The following is an 18,842-nucleotide window of genomic DNA, read 5'->3' on the forward strand; positions in this document are numbered from 1 at the left end:
ACTTTAGGGGGTTAATGTTCCAAGCACGCAGGGTACTGGGCCCATAACCTGTTGGCAGAGTATCTGGCGGGGCTAAGTGGTATTGTTAGACGACACACATTTCAAGTTTATCCAGTAGTTGTTATTTTTAATGGTATCCACACAACGTCTAGTGGTACTGAAAGGGTTAACTTTTGTAGAATAGCAGATGAACTGTATATCAGTCACAGGCAGTATATATTCAGCAGGTGTTATGGTGCAGCTTGTACTTATTCGCTTCAGCAGCTTTTGGGAATACTCATCTATGCTTTATGGGGGTCTCTCTGCTGGCTTGAGGTGCTGCACAGCGTGCAGACTTGAGCGACCCGGCGGGTATTACACTGTTGGGACTTGGTCTCTCCTCACAGCGAGAGGCGCTGACGGAGCACGTGGACACCGTCCGTGACCTCAAGGCTGCTCCGGCGCTACTACTCTAGTAAGTAGCAGCAGCAGCGCGCTAATAGGATCTAAGGGCGCGCCGGCTGCTAATAGGCTAGGTGCGCTGTCACTCAGCGTAGTGACACTGGGGCTGCCTACTCTGGGGACGGTGGCTGCAGGGGGGCAAACAGCCTGCGTGCTGATAGCGTTGCCATGGGGACAATGCGCAGAGCGCACCGTTTTAACATCCAGCACATGCTAAAAAATGATAGCTAGAACCTGATTGGTTTCTGGGTGTGACACCTCCACAAGCCTCTTTAAAAGGTGTAAGCCACTGGGGAGCGAGGGGTTAATCCCAAGCATACAGTCTCAGCCAATCGGCGCCTGGCTGTGTGTTACGTCCCCTCCCGCAGCAGATTTCCTGGCCTGTGGCCGCCGGTGCCGGGATCTCAGTGCAGCATTCAGCATGCTGTCCGTGCGGAGGGTCCTCTTCGCCCTCTGGCACAAAGCCGGGGGTGCCCCGAAGCTACGGTCGGTCAGCACTGGCTGGTCGCCGGTCGGCGCCGCGTTTAACGTGAAGCCGCAGTGGAGGCTGGAAGTGCTGGAGAAGAGCACGGTGAGCGGCTGGTCACGTGTCCTCTGGGTGCCCTTTCACCTACACGCGCCAGCCAGGGCCACTACCTGCCTACATGGGACCCGGGTATTGTAGCCCTGCTACTGGATGGGGCAAGGAGATGAGTGTTGTCCTGTACATGTGCACCAGTGTCACTGCAGGATCCAGACCAACACTGACATAACCCTACTGTTGTTATATCTTATTACAAGCCCCTGTCACCACTTATTGATGTTTTTAATTAGATTTTATTCCCTACTGTCGGCCCTTGCTACATATAAGTGCATTACCATGGTACTCTGTGAGTGGGCCACTCTGGGGGTCAGTCCAATGCAAAGGGTGCAAGGTGCTGTTGCCTTGGTGTTTAAACGATGGCAATGACACATAAGGTCCATACACATTGGTGATTATGCCCAGTGTGTATGGACAGCGATGATCACAGGGGGGAAAGCAGCTCCGTGCACAGACACTGAGCCGCTTTCCCCCTGTCCGCCACTATCATCAGGGGGAGGATGGCGTTGCATAGCACAGCACTATGCAAAGTTGCCCTCAAAGCCACTTATCTGCTGGTAATACCAGACGTGGGCGCTCATCGCCGGGCCATACACATTGGGTGGCTTTGAGCTTAAAGCCCCTCAAACTGGGTGTCTTCAGCAGCTTTTAGCTCAGTCGCCCAGTGTGTATGGGCCTTTAAGGTTACTACCACCCCTCCAGGATTACTTCGGACAGTCCGATAATTATGGCTGGTTTCATCCCTAATTCACTCATAATTACTCTGTACACTATGAGTCAGCAATCACTGTTCTGCGAATTCCATCCGCTGTAAAGTGAAGCCACTACAGCGATGAGTCGCACCTGCAAACTTATTGTGGACATAGGATCAACCACTATGTGTGCAATAAATGCGCACCCAGGTTGTCAGGCCGACTGCTGGGAATTGCAGCAAGAGCTGGAGACAACTTCTTTAAAAATAAAATGCTTGGAGCTTTTTCCCGTTAAATGTAGCTTATAATTATAACATGCTATGTATTGATGTGAGTGGGTGGCACAAATATTGGGGGTTGTGGAGCTCCTACACCACCTACCAAACTGGCTCCTATGATTGCAAGCGGTGTGATGTTCTGGATGACGCGCAGGACTGCCGTGGAGTTTGAGGGAAATCTCATTCAATTTCAAGCCTCAGATAAATTACCCTAGTGTAAGGCCCCCTTTAGACTCTGAATTGCAGGTCCCTTCACATTCGTGGTACTAATTGTGTCAGGAAGGCTTGTGTATAATTATGTTCTGGTGCTGTGCTGTAGGTAATAAATGGAGTGAAAATGAATTGAAAAGTTTGAAGCAACCTTGGTTTCATTTAATTTAAATACAAAGTGTTTTAAATTCCCTCTTTTCATTTTGATTTGGCGTTGTGATTCTTCTGTCATGGTGATTCCCCTGGTTCCTACCCACTTTGGTGTTCTATTGATGGACTTCTAGGATGTAGTGTTACTGCGTTTACAATGCCTGCAGAACAATGTCCAAATGTACTGTTTCATGAATAATGTAACCGCAGCCATTGTCCCATCTGATGTGTAGCACATAGGATGGGACTGTGCGACCGCACAATTCATCAGACAATGAATTTTGTGTATTCTATATGATGGACTTATAAAGTATATAAGAAACTGTAAATATTTAATAAATCAAATACTACTATGGTGTTCATTCTAGCACCCGCCATCTTTCAAAATCCACGCAGTTCCTGTTCCCTGCCTGGGGTGTCGCTGTCTGCTGTGGTATTTCTAGCACAGGTCTTGTTTGCATATCAGTGCTGATGTACAGACCACACTGTGCTAGAAGCACTACAGCAGACAGCGACACCCCAGGCATGGAAGAGGAACTGCATGGGTTTTCAAAGATGGCGGGGGCTAGAATGAACACCACTATTACAGGAAGTGGAAATTAACTACGTGGTGCCACGCTTGTTCTTTGATGGGGAACCCACTCTTTTGTGAGCAACAGCGAGTGATTTCTTCCAATAAAAACCAGCGATGGCAAGGTTCCAATGAAACCTTTTTTTTCCTTCTAAATAATAGATCTAGAACCATAAAGGTTGTGTAGCAGCCTACTTGTTTGTAAGTAATCTTCCCGTTAATATTTGTTGACAGTATTGATCTCTTGGTTGTACAATGGGGGTGTAACTAAAGGGCGGACATAAATTTCATATCGGTTCAGTTATGTTTGTTTTCCGTGTATGTTTCTACTTGCGTCTAGTATAAATGGGGTTTCTTTTGTTCAGTCATACGTTTTGCATTAGTCATGTCTAACATTGTGTTTTTCTATTCTCTAGGGCCTGTTTGGCGTTCCTGAGTTGAGTTCTCCTGAGGGGTTTAGGGTGGTTCAAGATAATGCCCTGAGGAAAGCGGAGTCCCTAGTGGAGACAGTGTGCGCTTCTCCTCCGAGCGCTGACACTGTGAAGATGTTCGACCTGCTCAGCGATGAGCTATGTAAAGTTGCTGACCTGGTGAGAACAAGCCTAGATCCTCACGTGCCATTTTATTACCAGTGTCCCTGCATGAAGAAAACTCCCAGCCTGTAGTGGCACAGGGAAGCGGCATTGCCAACTTCATACTCTCCAACATCTAAAGAGCAGAAATCGTAACAAGTTTGGAAAGAATAGATTGTAAGCTTGCCTATAGATTGTAAGCTTGCAGCAGGGCCCTCCTACCTCCAAGTCTGTCTGTTGTAACCCAGTTTGTTTTATCACTGTCTACTATCGTAAAGCGCAACGGAATCTGCTGCGCTACATAAGACACTATAAATAAATAAAGGTGTGTGGCCACGCCCCCTTTCCTACTTTCAATGGACAGTTGGAGACCCAGAAACCCGGTACAAAGCCCTTTTTTGGCTGGTACAGAACATAAAAAAGGTTACCGTACCAGCCAAAAATTTACAGTTGGAGGGTACGCAACTTTGCATTCATCACCTTCAGTCATAGCTAGTACTGTATTCTTCCAGATCAGCAGTGTATGGACTACAAATGTGTGGTCACTATGCAGTATTTTTTCAGAATGTCACAAATATTGTGTTCATGGAACAATAGTGTTCAGTCTAGCACCCTGCATCTTTTAAAATCTGTGCAGTTCCACTTTCCTACCTGGGGTGTCACCAGTGCTCTGCTGTGGTGCTTGGTCTGTATTTCTATGCTGACATACAGATCAGAAGGCCCCCATACACTATGTGATTTGGGCCCGATTTCACCCAATTCTGGTGGATCGGGCTCTAAAATCTGGCCAAATGTCATGTGTATGACATGGGATGCGTGGTCCCATACACATTGGATTCGGAGATTATGGGGGAAATTTACTAAAGGAAATTTGTAACAAAAATAGGTGTATTTGTATCCAGAAATACACTTCATTTTTGACATTTACTATCCCGAAAATACAGCAATTCGTATGCGTATTGATGTGCTATCAATACGAATACGAATTGCTGTATTTTCGGGATAGTAAATGTAAAAAATAAGTGTATTTCTGGATACAAATACACCTATTTTTTACAAATTTCCTTTAGTAAATTTCCCCCTATATGTGCTGCACATAAATAATTTTTTTAGCACACACGATGTATCGTATCTGATGCGGGGGGGACACACAGAGAGCCGGGCGGTGGGTGAATTGAATAGATACATATGAATAGGCAGCCGCTGATTGGCTGAGAGAGACCTTTCAGCCAATCAGTGGCTGCCCATTCATTTGTATGCATTTTTTTATACTCTGGCTCCCTCGGCATTCCCCACCCAGCTCCTTGAAATGTGCATTACACTAACCTGTTCTGGGTAAACTGATTTTTGTTAAAGTAAATGTGTTCATCTTATGTATCAGTAAGTATATTATCTGGCTGAATGGCCTATGTCTATGTCTGCAGGCTGATTTTGTGAAGGTGGCTCATCCTGACTCTTCGTTCAGAGAAGCTGCAGAGGAGGCCTTCAGGAACATTGGCACCATGGTGGAGAGGTGTGTAATCTCATACTAGCCTTGCATTATGTAAACGTGTGGTTATTTGGATGAGAGGAATGATCATCGGATTCTAGAGCAGTCCTTTCAATTTCATTATCTTTTTTAGAGAAGTCTTTTAGGGGGGTATTCAAACAGTCGTGCTCCCGCAGCCATCTCCCGACGGGGGAGATGGCTGCGGGGCCCTATTCAATGCTGTCTTCCCCGACAGCATTGAACAGGGTTTCACCGCAGAACGAGCCCGACGTCACAAGCTGTCGGGCTCGTTCTGCCGAGAAAAGCCGGAAATAGGCTAGCTCCTGGCCGGAGCTCGTCTATTTCCGTCAACAACTCGCAGCCACGCCCCCTTCTCGCCGCTCGGCAGCCGGGACATTGAATCCCGACCGCAGAGCTCCAGTCGAGCCAAGCGAGAACGGGACAGGGGCACGGCTGTCGAGCTTGCTCGACAGCCGTTCCCCTGACATTGAATACCCCCTTTAGAGTGTAATTGTTTGCACTCTTAGTGTGGGAAAAATGTATTGAAAGGTTCTAATTTGCTATTAAATATGTTCTGCTGTGTTATTCCAGAAAAAGCTTAACCCAAAACCTACTGAAGCAATTATCAGTTTATATTCATAATAGGGGAGGGATGATGTCATTTCTGATCCCACAAATGGTTATTGAATTGTTTTCTGTGATAAATAATCCCAATAATACAATTTAATAGGTAATAATAATTGGTTGTAGAACTGGTTGCCACCCCTCAATTGGCAGGGAATTCCAGGAAGGCTACTCTTAAGCTGGGTACAAACCTATACAACCATCGACCCGTTCTCCTGATATTGGGCAAACAGCTGGCGATTGTATAGGCGTGTATGCAGTGCCAATGCATTTTACCATAAACTGCTTGTAATGCTTCTGCAACGGTCTGGATCAGGAGGTTGTGTCTTATAGCTGACCTTCCAATCCCCATAGAGGAGCTGCTACCTCTACGATCCTGCCCCTGCCAAACAGGAGGTCACAGGGTGTCACAGCTTGATGAGCACTGCTCGGCTGATCATGATTGTTTAACCCAATTAGCCGGGGATTGAACAGGTGTGTTACCAGCTTTAAGGCCCTCATTCAGTAAGCCGAGGTGACACATGCAGACTGGCATGCGGTACCTCGGCTACTGCCCGGCTTCCTGGGTGGGACGATTGCACGCAATTCTTTCTCTCGTCAAGGTTTGACACAACTCCCCTGTCCGTGAGCTATTGACTCCTCCTTATGTACATTGTACCAATGACTCCATGATGTGTAATAGGTTTCTGCCCATCTGCATAAATGGCAGAGGCTGTACACTGAGTGGCATATCAGTCATGGGGCACATACTGACTTATCACCCCATTATAGGATTTGTTATATCAGTGATAGTATTCCATTTGGGTTTTTCAGATTTAGTAAATGTACAGTATGTTGGTAATAATACAGTATTAAAGTTGTCACCAGGGGTTTTGGGCCGAGTCTCTGAATGTCTATCTGCCATCTCATCTTGGATGTCTTCTCGCCAACTCAATCTCAATATTTCCAAAATGGAATTACTTATATTCCCGCCAACTAACAACAGTAACCATCCTGATATCTCCATAACTGTTGACAACTCAACAATCTACCCTACCCCACAAGCTCGTTGCCTAGGGGTCATCCTCGACTCTGAACTCTCAATCTGTCTCCAAATCATGTTACATGCATCTAAAAAACATTTCCTATATAAGGTAAACATTACAGATCATTGTGAGGAATAAAACTGTTTGCTTGGCAATTTTCACGCCAATTTTGACAAATTCAATTGGCACTCAAAGGGTTAAAATGGCGACAGAAGTAGAACACAAAATTCACAGTGCATAAACTCATCACGGAACTTGGTATGGTCTCCAATACTTTTCTACAGCTTATTAATATACTTGTCAATGCGCAGCAATTATTGTGGGCCTTTCCCAATTATGTTTTTTCAGTAATTTTACAATATATGGAAGTCGGTTAACATTTATGTAATGAATAATATGCTGTGTCCTGCGCAAATACCAATACCCACTGTCCCTATCCCACAGTTATTTATGATATTATATGTGTGGTGATCCTGTTATTGTGTTTTTTGTTTTTGTTCCCATGACACGGGATTATAATTAATCCGTAGATCTACCATTGTGCCATTTACTGGTATTGGAGACCATACCAAGTCCTGTGATGAGTTTACGCATTGTGTGAATTTTTTGTTCTACTTCTGTTGCCTTTTTAAAGTATGACATAAATGTTACGGTTTAAATATACACATTATTCATTTTCTTTTGATTCTGTAAGTGTGCCCCATAAAGCCTTCTGTTCTTTCTTAATCTGAGACATTAAGTACAGTTTAACTACTGAACAATTTGGGAGCACCACCAACCATTTGCTGCTAAATATTCTTTACAATGCAGCACTAATGATAGTACTGTGCAATCATTATGCTTTATTTCAATGCCAGTCAGTGCCAATCCCTTCCATATTATGTACCCAGTGTTTACTTGGTGAAAGGTTAGCATCCAATTGTCAGTCTAATATTGTGCAATATGTAACAAATATGACTTGGTAGTGCCACCACGTGGAGGCGTAGCGGATAATTGTAAGTTCTGAAGTATAATCCGTATGATGATTTCCGATAAACATATTTCTTTTTTTGTAGGTTAAATACCAACATTGATTTGTGTCATAGTCTGAGGAAACTGCTGGATAACAAAACGCTGCTAGATTCCTTGGACCCAGAAACCAGGTACAATATACATTTCTCGGTCAGTGATGCAGCAGCTCAAAGGGCAGTATTCAATGAGAATTTTGACGATGTGCACCGAATCCTGTTTAGGATTCGCTGCACATTCGCCACTGCCCGCCGCATTCCGGAGCCTCGCCTGCTCCAGTATTCAACGAGTCAGGGGCTCACTGCCCCTGACTGGCGAATTTTAACTCCTGCGGCGATGCCGCAGGGAGCCTGAGGATGGCGGCAGGCAGGGAGATGGAAGTCTCCCTGCCTGCCCCAGAACGTTTGTGGGGGGGAGGTGGGCTCCCCGGGAGCCAGGCAGCACAGGCTGCCCCCCCGGGATAGCCAACAGGGGACCGGGTATATTCACTGCTCCTGATCGTGCATATGTAATGATCGGGTGCAGTGAATATATGAATATCTAATGAGCGGCTCGGCTCCCGGCCCCCTGCTGGCTGCTCTGTGTAAAAAAAAAAAGAAAAAAATAATAATTTTTTTTTTCAATTAAATATATATTTATGTGCTTACAGCACATGAATAAAAATAGCATGCCCCTCCTCAGAATAAAATTCCAGATTTTTTTTACACCAAATGTAAAAAACAAAACACTTTATTTTAAAAGTTCACCTTCAACTTCACCATAAAAAGAAAGCGATTGCTACTCGGTGAATTATGGCGATAAAAACGTTGAAATTTATTCGCCATCTGGTCGTTGAATAGGGTGATTCACCGTTTTAGTCAAAAAATCGCCGTACAGCACGAAAATAGCACAAAATCGCCATAAAACATGGCGAATCAGCCTCATTGAATACTGCCCAATGTATTAACATAGTCATTTCTTCAAGGATCCTCTTATATTATCTTTCTGTCACATTAAGCAGGTTTTTGATTTTACCTGATTTTCTTCCACACTCCCAGTTGCCCGCTGCAATATCCATAGCAGAGTGTAGACATTTCACATAATATAAGAGAAAAATAAAATCTTGCTTTTAAAGATCTATGTGTGGGTTCTACTGTAGACCAGCTCATGGTCCTATAGCCCCTTTATCATTGATTATAGTTCCCACTTGTTTATGCTTTTTATGCCTTGTAGCCCTCTGAAGAGATTTTTTTTTTTAAAGCAGATGTTTGTTCTAAGCTTGGGAAGGGTTAAACCGATATATTGCTTTATATAACTTTTTTTCTTTTGTTTTTATAGGCGGGTGGCTGAATTGTTTTTATTTGATTTTGAAATCAGTGGCATTCATATGGATGAAGAAAAGGTAGGTTCATTTTCATCCAAAAGGGAATGTATTTGCCCATACATGTATAAAAGGATTGCTCTAAGGCACAGTTTCCATTGAGCATGTTCTCCCTTGAGCTGTGTGGTATAAGCCAGGGAGAGCTGCAGGTTTGCAGTTATCCTGACACTCCCAAATGTACAATTCTCCAAGGGGAGTGGGGCTACCTCACAGGATGGTCACACATAAATAAAAACCTACGGTACAATCATCTTAGTCCGTGCTGACCGGACCATAGGCTGCAGTGCGTGGAGACAAACCATGATCAGGTAGCTCCGTGGGTTTTTGATTGGAAGACCAACTTTTGGTTACTAATATGGATATAGAACATTTTCCCACTTATTGGAATAACCGAACTAGGTGTTAGAACGGCTACACGTCAGAAAAACACGTACCTGGCTGATATGCCAGCCAACAATTCATATCTGATTTACACATCAGACCTATGTAATGAGGGACAGATCGATCACTGTTTCGTCCTTCATTAATATGCGCTGGGTCACCCGCTATATCTTCCGGCCAGCCCTGCACCACGGTCCACTGGATGGTATTGCATGGTAGAACGCAAAGCCGATATGTTGCACTGATATGGCCGGAAATTGCATATCGCACCAACATCATTCAGGTTCAGCTATATACATAAAAACACTATTCCAGTTTTTATATGGTGTAAAATACCCTTTAGTAGTTTTTCGGTTAATTTCAGTGACTATTCGGAAGATATATTTGTATAAGTTGACCCTACATTTAGGCTTTCTTGAAGGGTTCTGCGTGTTTCCCAGTTATGTCCTTGATGCCAATCTTGGGTGTAATTTAATAGGATGAGAGATTCAGAAAGTGAGAGATTTGGGAAGAAATCTCCAGGTTTTTTTAAAGCGGCAATCATTTACGCTGCAAAAGCAGTTTGATTTTGCCGTGTAAATGATTGCTGCTTTAAGGTAACTGGAGAATTCTTACCAAATCTCTCACTTTCTGAATCTCTCATCCCATTACATGTCACCCCTTGTGTTATCCGCTGGCTGAAGGGACCCACAAGCTTGTACTTGAACTACGGAGATCCTCACGTTTCCGTTCTGCATTATATTTTATTCTTGCTGTCTGCCTGTCTTTTCAGCATTTGTTTATCATGCTCTACATGCTGTCTGTATCTAAAATCCAACTGTTTGTTTGAATGCAGCGCCAGAAGGCTGTCAACCTGAATGTTGTCATTGCAGACTTGAGTAATGACTTCCTAATAGGAGCCAACCTGCCCAATAAGATTGATAAAAATATCATACCTGAGCATATTCGCTCTCACTTTTCCTGGGATGGGCAGTACTTGCAAATCAATGGCTTACATGCAGATTCTCCAAATGACCTGGTAAGTGATGGGCATACAGTGTGTATATTTCAAGGTGTAACTATTTCCTGCCCAGTGGGAGCAGCCATTTTGTGGGTTTATTCGTGGGAGGTATTGCTTTGTTAAACACTTGTGACGTCAACAGATACTAGGGAGTTGGTAAGCACAGCATCGGTTCAGACCACAATAGGCCAATGATTCAATCAACATAAGAATACAATATACTGTATTATATCACAGTAAAGCAGTAGCACCACTGATATGTGAGGTACTCTGCGCTTCAAACTTCAGCGTACTCAGAAGTTCTTGGGGTACAAAATGGCTGCCTCCACTGTGTGGAAATGACTGTTGTAGTTTAACAATGTTTATTTTCTGTTGCTTTGTGGGAATTTACTACATTTTCCCAATATGCGGTCTGTCTTTGTTTTGCCTGGCATTCCAGGCTCACTGTTCTAACATGGGGGTAGATGTATGAAGTGTTGTTATGGGGGAGAAGGGGTATCCGCGCACGTTATGTGCACTGTTACTGCTTCTCCCCCATGTATGAAGGTGCAGTAAAGGACAGGGGCTCTATGAGCCCCTGTCCATATCGGCACTGCTATCTAAATGATAGCAGGCCGAGGACATCGTCAGAGGGCGGAGTTATCGCTCCCCCGCTTCGGCCGACAAGATGTTAATACATGTTGTCGGTCTCCCCTCCTGCTTTGCCTCGCTAATATATACATAAAATCCATAAAATCGCTGATCTTTATATCTCCTTTAAAAAGTGTTTACTGCTGTACTGAGCAGACAGTCAATGGAGGCGACGCTTGCACTAATTCACATTAGTTACATGTAGTAAATGCTATGTACATTCATTAGAAAAATAAAACCGTTTTGGAATATAAATAATTTTTTTGTCTCCTTTATAGATTTAATAATCTATTTTCTTTAGTGACCATTGCTATAAGTTTGACCACTGTTGTGTTAAAATCCATGTGTGTATTGGTGTGTCCTTTTGTGATGTTTTTCAATCTACCTTTACATTAGTGGTTCATTTTACAATTGTAAATGTTTAAAAAATACTGTATGGGCCCTGCCTAGTTATTATTGTTTTTTGACAGTTTTACATACTCATTTTCTTTATGGAAAATGTACTTTACGTCAGGCATGGCCAAACTACGGCCCTCCAGTTATTGTGAAACTACAAGTCCCATCATGTCTTGCCACAGTTTTGCTATTGGAGATTGCTAAAACTATGGCCAGGCATGCTGGGATGTGTAGTTTCACAACAGCTGGAAGGCCACAGTTTGGCAATGCCTGCTTTATGGGCCCCTTTTAAAACGCTGCAATAGACTGTTGAACATGGTAAACCACTGTGGTTTGTTTTCTGACGTCGTTATAGTTTTAATCATTAAAAAGTGATTTTAACATGGCATCGGACATACATAACACACGTAACATATATACATGAAAAAAGTTCCATATTCGAAATCCCCGCCTTGTATTAACAATATTGTCTGCCTTCCCAGGGTTTGACTTGTAATGTAGGTCGCACCCATTTATCCTACTAGAAGGTGGTAAGATCCCCCTAGAGGGGAACAAACCTATTTATGTGCTTGTCATAAATTGCACTACCTGGTGATAGAGTCTATAGAAAGTCCAGATTAGGAGACCACTAACCGCATTAATGGCTAAACCGTTATAGATGTTATGACTCTGTTTTTCTAGCTGAAAAATTATTGCATGATACTGTCTATCTTTAAAAATTACATTTGTGGTATTGTCTTTTCTAAATGAATCCTATTTTTCTGGTACACTTGAGACGAGACGCATCGCTCATCGCCCATCAATGCATACATCACATGGGAAAAAGCAGCATGTGAGGAGTCTGTAGGTGCTACCAATCTAGTCTCTGTTCTATTACCACATTTCGGGTACACCCATTCATGATTGAAGTGACAATTCCCTGCAAGGGTGGCAGCCAACCAGGGAGGTCTCTTCTCTAACGTGAACAGGAGCAACCCACTGTTTAAATATCCATATCTGCAACTGTCACACGGATCCAACCCGCTCAATCCATCAAACGACAATCAGCAGCAGTTGCCGTGTAAACAATCACACTGCAGGGATATACTAACACATGTTTCTCTACATAAATCTACCTAACCCTCAATTTCTAACTTTTTTCTACTCTGACTACCACTCCCCATTTGTTTTTATAATACATGCAAACCAGATTGTTGCAGCTATAGAAACCACTCAGTATAACTTTAAGACCACTAGGTGGTGCTATACTATCCAGTTGAAAAAGTTTACACTGTGCATATACTGAAATTTTCCCCTATTTTTAAGCATACCAGGGGTACTCTGTATCTGTTTGTCAATACCACAGACTGAAATATAGCTTTGGAGATTAGGTACTTGTGTATTTTGGCGGCGCCCATCGCATCGCATACCATAACGCATACGATGGTATGCGATGCGATATCGTACGATACTGCACGATGGCATACAATTTTGAAATTGTATGCCATTGTACATGGCATACAATGCCATACGATGCGATGCGATTAAACATTGTATAAGCACCCTAATGGGTGCTTATACAATGTTAAGCACCCTAATGGGTGCTTACAATGTTAAATGCACCCCCACGCCACCCCCCCACTATAAACGCGAACCCGAAGCGTGGCGAGCGCAGCGAGCCCGCAAGGGGCGGCGGTACGCGTCCTACGACCTTTTCATACCCCCACTATCCACGTCGGCGTGGAGTTGAGAATAGAATAGTGTGGCGAGCGCAGCGAGCCACCGAGCCCGAAGCATGGCGAGCAGACGTGGATACCTGTGAAGCCCGCGAAGGGACGCGTTTACCTGTGAAGGTATCCGCGTCCCCTCGCGGGGCTCGCCACGCTTCGGGCTCGGTGGCTCGCTGCGCTCGCCACACTATTATATTCTCAACTCCATGCCGACGTGGATAGTGGGGGTATGAAAAGGTCGTAGGACGCGTACCGCCGCCCCACGCGGGCTCGCTGCGCTCGCCACGCTTCGGGTTCACGTTTATAGTGGGGGGGTGGTGTGGGGGTGCATTTAACATTGTAAGCACCCATTAGGGTGCTCAAAAGCACCCTTTAGGGTGCTTATACTATTTTTCATCGTATAGGGGGTCAAAATCGCGTTGCATCGCATGCCATCGGGTACATGGCATGCGATGCGATACGTTCATCGTACGACGGACATCGGGGGCGCCGCCAAAATACACAAGTATCGGAGATTAGACATTGACAAACACAATAGAGTATATTCGCTAACTCACCCACAACATAGAGGTGTCCTCTAGTAATTTCCTTACTATCACCGCAAAATATAAGTCTTGCTTCATTGATATCAATCAACCAGGGAATGTGACCTACATTACAAGTCAAACCCTGGGAAGGCAGACAATATTGTTAATACAAGGCGGGGATTTTGAATAAGGAACTTTTTTCATGTATATATGTTACGTGTGTTATGTATGTCCGATGCCATGTTAAAATCACTTTTTAATGATTAAAAATTAAACGTTAAGTTTTAATTAAAGCGTGCCCCCAAACAAAGAGAGTACTTTCCCTTTTTCTGTTTTGACTCTACCTTACTCTCTGGGGAGCACCTCCACACAGTGTATTCTGTGCTGAGGCACACTTATTTAAAATTACCGTGGATATTTTATTTATGATATTTACCTAAAAAATAACAATTGGTGGGTATTAGTGCATAGGTAAAATTGTCCTATTCCCCTTTTGCCTATGTTCACGTTATTATAGTTTTGTGTTTTTACACCAGTATGTTTTTTTTTGTGTGTGTGTGTTTTTCTGTTTATATATAATGTTGCTTTGGATTTTTCATACAAAAGTAGTAACTGTATCTTTCTCTAGTTTAATACGCGGTTTGGCTTTCAGCCAAAAGCTATGGACTCGATCCAAACAAGCACTTCTTACATCGTCCTTCTTGCTATAGTGGAAACATGGCAGAAACTAGTTCTTTCCATACTGCTGCCAAAGTCTGTATCCGTTCAGATAGTCTACATCAGGCATTCCCAACCACGGTCCTCAAGGCGCACCAGCAGTGCAGGTTTTGTAGATATCCAGGCTTGAGCACAGACGACTTAATTAGAATCTGAGGGATTCTGATGAAACCATCTGTGCTGAAGCCTGGATATCACTAAAACCTGCACTGTTGGTGTGCCTTGAGGACCGTGGTTGGGAATGCCTGGTCTACATTAACCATGTTGATATTCACAGTGTTGAACTAGAGTGGTTTAAAATAAAAAAATTTTTAAAAAAATGAGCTTAAACCCGATAGTAATTTTATATTCTAGATGTGTAATGTAGCATACGTCATTGTTATTCTGGATTTAGGTGCGGGAAGCAGCGTACAAGATCTTCCTGTACCCGAATAGCCGGCAGTTGGAGTGTTTGGATGAACTACTGAGTAGTAGAAATGCGCTAACTCAGCTTGTGGGTTACCAGACTTTTGCGCACAGGGCGCTGCTTGGAACCATGGCTAAAACACCAGGTACAACCTGTCTATTACTTTGCTTAGTGGAAAGCTATCATTTCTATTCATCTTTTATCTAGCACCTTCTAAAAAACAATAGCCAGAATCTGGTTGCTATGGGCAACATCTCTACTTGTGATGTGAGTGGGTGAATTTTCTGTTTTTTTTCTTCTCTGTTCATACTGCTCCCCGGTACCTTTCAATTACTTTTACATGTCATAATGAGTAGAATTATATTGTGAGGTGCCCAGATCATGTGACTGCAATATGACACCAGACCACCCTTACACTATGGGCAGTATTCAATGATGATTTTCGGCATGTGCAGCGAATCCTGTTTAGCGTACCCTGCCACCCCCCCGAGAGCTGGCAGGGGACGCGGGTAGGGAGCCGCTGCACTGCTCCCGCTCGTGCATATGTAAGCGGGAGCAGTGAATATATGAATATGTAATGAGCGGCTCCCGCCTCTCGGCCCCCTGCTGGCTGTTATGTAAAAAAATAAAATAAATGAATTCTATATTCATGACATGAATAAAAATAGCATGCCCCTTCACAGGAAAAAATCACACCGACTGAAAAAAACAACAACTATATTTTAAAAGATAACATTCCAGTTCCCCTTAAAAAGATGGCGATTGCTACACGGTGAAGCACAGCGAAAATCACGCTGAAAGCAATTCGCCATCCTAGCATTGAATACACTCACAGCGAATCACAGTGAAAAACCCATTGGAAAACAGCAGCGAATTGCGGCGACTATCAGACGGCGAATTGGCCGTCATTCACTTTTTGCCATTGACGAATAGTGCACGTTGAATAGGGCGAATCAGTTTTTCACTAGAAATATTCGCCTTACAGCACGAAAATAGCACACAATCGCCTTAGAACATGGCGAATCAGCGTCATTGAATACTGCCCTATGAGGCTTTGCAGTGGTATGCTGTTTGGTTGTTACAAAATATGACCGGTTCAATGTTTGCCTGTCCAGAGGACATTGTTCCTGTCATATTTGTGTTTTGAAAACTTAATCTGTATGCCAATCTGTTGTTAGGAAAGAGGGGAACTTCTGGCAATAAATGTAATTTATATTAATTCACAGATTTAATATAATCTGATTTAAACCTCGTCGTTTAAATTGACAGTTTACACAAATCAGGGATTCTGCGTCTTCCATGGAGCACATTGTTCTCAGGAGAATAATACGACACATACATTCTATGTTCGCAATAAAAAAAAAAACCTTTGGCACCCATACGAAAAAATAAATCACATTGGTCCCCACAGGTAAAAAAAAACATAAAATACATTGGCCCTCACATGAGACCAGTGAATAACAGTTGAATTGGTGGTGGCTGTAAACTAGTGTGGACCACTCTAGATCTGATGGCACACTTGAGAACAACTCATGCACAACACTGCTATAAACCTTTCCCCAAAATGGCCGATGACTTTTACTGTAGTCTTACTTTACTTTAGTGTCTCCTGAAACCGTTTGCCATTTTGGATTCTTGAAATACTTTGGGTCCATTTTACAGAGTAGTTAGAAAAGGAAATTTCTGTTTTGTTCCAGATACAGTAAATGGCCATCTACTGCACCATTTTCAAGATCTTATCATATAATGAATGATTTTGTGCTTTATTTGAACTGCTTTATAATTAATTTCAACTTTCTTACTTGGTATACACCAATAAAGCATAATATTAAAACCATTGACAGGTGAAAAGAATAACATTGGTTCTCATCCCAATGGCAGCTTCTAATGGATGGAGTGTGTTTGTCAGTAAATGAACACTCCTTCAGTTCTTGAAGTCAATGGTCTGAGCTACTTCTATCTGACAAAGGTCAGATTGTGATTTGTAGACTAGTCAGACCATCTCCAAACAGAAGGTCTTGTGGGTGTTCCCATGATGCATCAGTAGGTACCTACCCAAAGTGGTCCAAGGAAGGACAACCAGTGAACATATGACCTGACCAAGGCTTATTTTTATGTCTGGTGAGTCAGCTAGTAAATCTTGTCTGATCCCACAGATGACCAGAGAAGGTTTGATGCTCTGGCCAATGTTCTGCTGGTAAACTGTACATTAGGTCTTGCCATTCATGTGCATGATACTTTGGCACGTACATTTACCTTAAACATACCAGACCAGGTGCATTGTTTCATGGCAACAGTACAAACATTATTCAGGAGTAATTTAAGGAACATGACACAATCCATGGTGTTAACTTGGCCGCCAAATTCCCCAGATCTGGAAATCAAGCTTATGTGAAATGTGCCAGAAAAAACGGTACAAGCCTTGGAGACCCCACCTCAAAACTCACGTTACTCAATGGATTTGCTGCTAACACCTTTGTGCCCGATACCTTATGATGCCTTCAGAGGTTCTGAGGAGTCCATGCCTCAGGATAGAGTGGGACCTTCACTGTATTACGCAGGTTGTTGTATGTTTTGGCTATCTGTGTATATTTGTGCACTACATTGTCATTTCTTTTTTTCTGTAAACATGATTGCCTTGTAATACCTTTTGTACTGTTAACAGAGAATGTGATGATGTTCCTCGAGAAGCTGTCCAGCAAGTTACGCGATCGGTGAGTTTTCTTACTTCCGATGTACCAATGATGTGACAAATGGTAAACACACAGGGATCTGCTGTTTTGTTGGATACGTGGGTAAACAAATCCTTTTTATTTCTAAGGAACCTGTCAGGATTTTGAGGCTACGTTTTTTTTGGGAGGGAATCCTGCAAACCATCGCAACAATAATGAAAAACATATGTTGTAGGCATTTGGTTACGGGCACTCAAAGCTGCAAACTGTTAAAGATCAGATATTGGACAATGTTGGCCCCAAATATGGATTATTTTGTAGCTGAGGAAAGGGGACCCAAGCATCTCAGTATAACCCTTATTAGTATTTTTTTGTTTTGTTTTTTAGTGTGCGATGCGCTCTCCCGCGCATATCCCATCACACAGCTCAAAAAGTATGGGCTGCACATACACTTTGAACTAGGTTCAGATCGCATCGCACTCAAATCGCATGCAATGCGATCTAGTGCAAAACGCATCCAATTATTATACCATGTATGGGCACCTTAAGGGGATTATTATGTCTATTATTATTATTATTATTACATTTTATTTATGAGGCGCTACAAGTGTTTGGCAGCGATTGTACAAACGGTACATATTTAAAACAATACAGGTTACAAATAAATTAACATTACAGTAACTGAAAACTAAAACAGAGCACAGGTAACAAGAAACATCAGTTTTCAGTACACAATGCAGATGAGACGTAGGGAAGCAAAGGAGTTGTCAGTGTACTATAAGGGACGAGCTGCAAGAGGTAAAGTGGACGGAGATAGACACAGGCAATCTGCTCAGAACTGCCATGTCACAGGCTGTATTTGAAAAATTATATTTATTATGAGGCTGGCTGGTACTTTGGGGTCTGTTCATAAAGCAGGGAAAAAAAAAACCCTGTTTTTGGGGAAAACAGGACTTTTCTCTGCTTTGAGCTAGTCACGGAGCAAGTTACCATGGAGAAGTTCTTGCAGCCTCGGTGTCTGAATCGCATCACCATAGTTTTGTATGGAGCGTGTAGTTCACAAAAGAAAGGGAAGCTCTGCTTTCCGTTCTGCAGCTCAGTATCTCTTAAGAAAAGCATAATCTGTGCTGTAAAGCAAAATCAGCGAGGTCGTTCAGTGCTCCTCTGCCATCTACCCATCGCTAGCTCCGCCCTCTGACCTCCCCGTAGCTTCCCCTTTCTGCTCTCCGCACTGTGCGAAGGACATGCTGGAGAAGACATTACCAATGGAGCCCTGCATACAAGATTGCATCGCCAGACCGGTCAGCATACATGAATTGCTAACTATCAGGGCTGTATATCTCATGAAACCAATGCAATATATAGTGATTATGAACAGTTAACTTCTCATTTTTTTACATGAAC

General features: G+C 43.1%; 1 protein-coding gene across 1 annotated transcript in view; it reads left to right on the forward strand.

Moving 5' to 3' along the window:
• Positions 1-760: 760 nt before the first annotated feature.
• MIPEP (mitochondrial intermediate peptidase) overlaps positions 761-18,842 on the forward strand; it is a 103,243-nt gene continuing 85,161 nt past the window's right edge. The window contains exons 1-8 of the mRNA XM_083169911.1: positions 761-1,012; positions 3,339-3,512; positions 4,919-5,007; positions 7,688-7,774; positions 8,958-9,021; positions 10,217-10,399; positions 14,755-14,911; positions 17,432-17,480. Of these exons, the coding sequence (XP_083026037.1) occupies positions 863-1,012; positions 3,339-3,512; positions 4,919-5,007; positions 7,688-7,774; positions 8,958-9,021; positions 10,217-10,399; positions 14,755-14,911; positions 17,432-17,480 (953 nt within the window). The 5' untranslated portion in view covers positions 761-862. The remainder of the gene's footprint in view (positions 1,013-3,338; positions 3,513-4,918; positions 5,008-7,687; positions 7,775-8,957; positions 9,022-10,216; positions 10,400-14,754; positions 14,912-17,431; positions 17,481-18,842) is intronic.

This window comes from Crinia signifera, chromosome 2, assembly GCF_055691185.1.
Source record: "Crinia signifera chromosome 2, ASM5569118v1, whole genome shotgun sequence".
Lineage (NCBI taxonomy): Eukaryota > Metazoa > Chordata > Amphibia > Anura > Myobatrachidae > Crinia > Crinia signifera.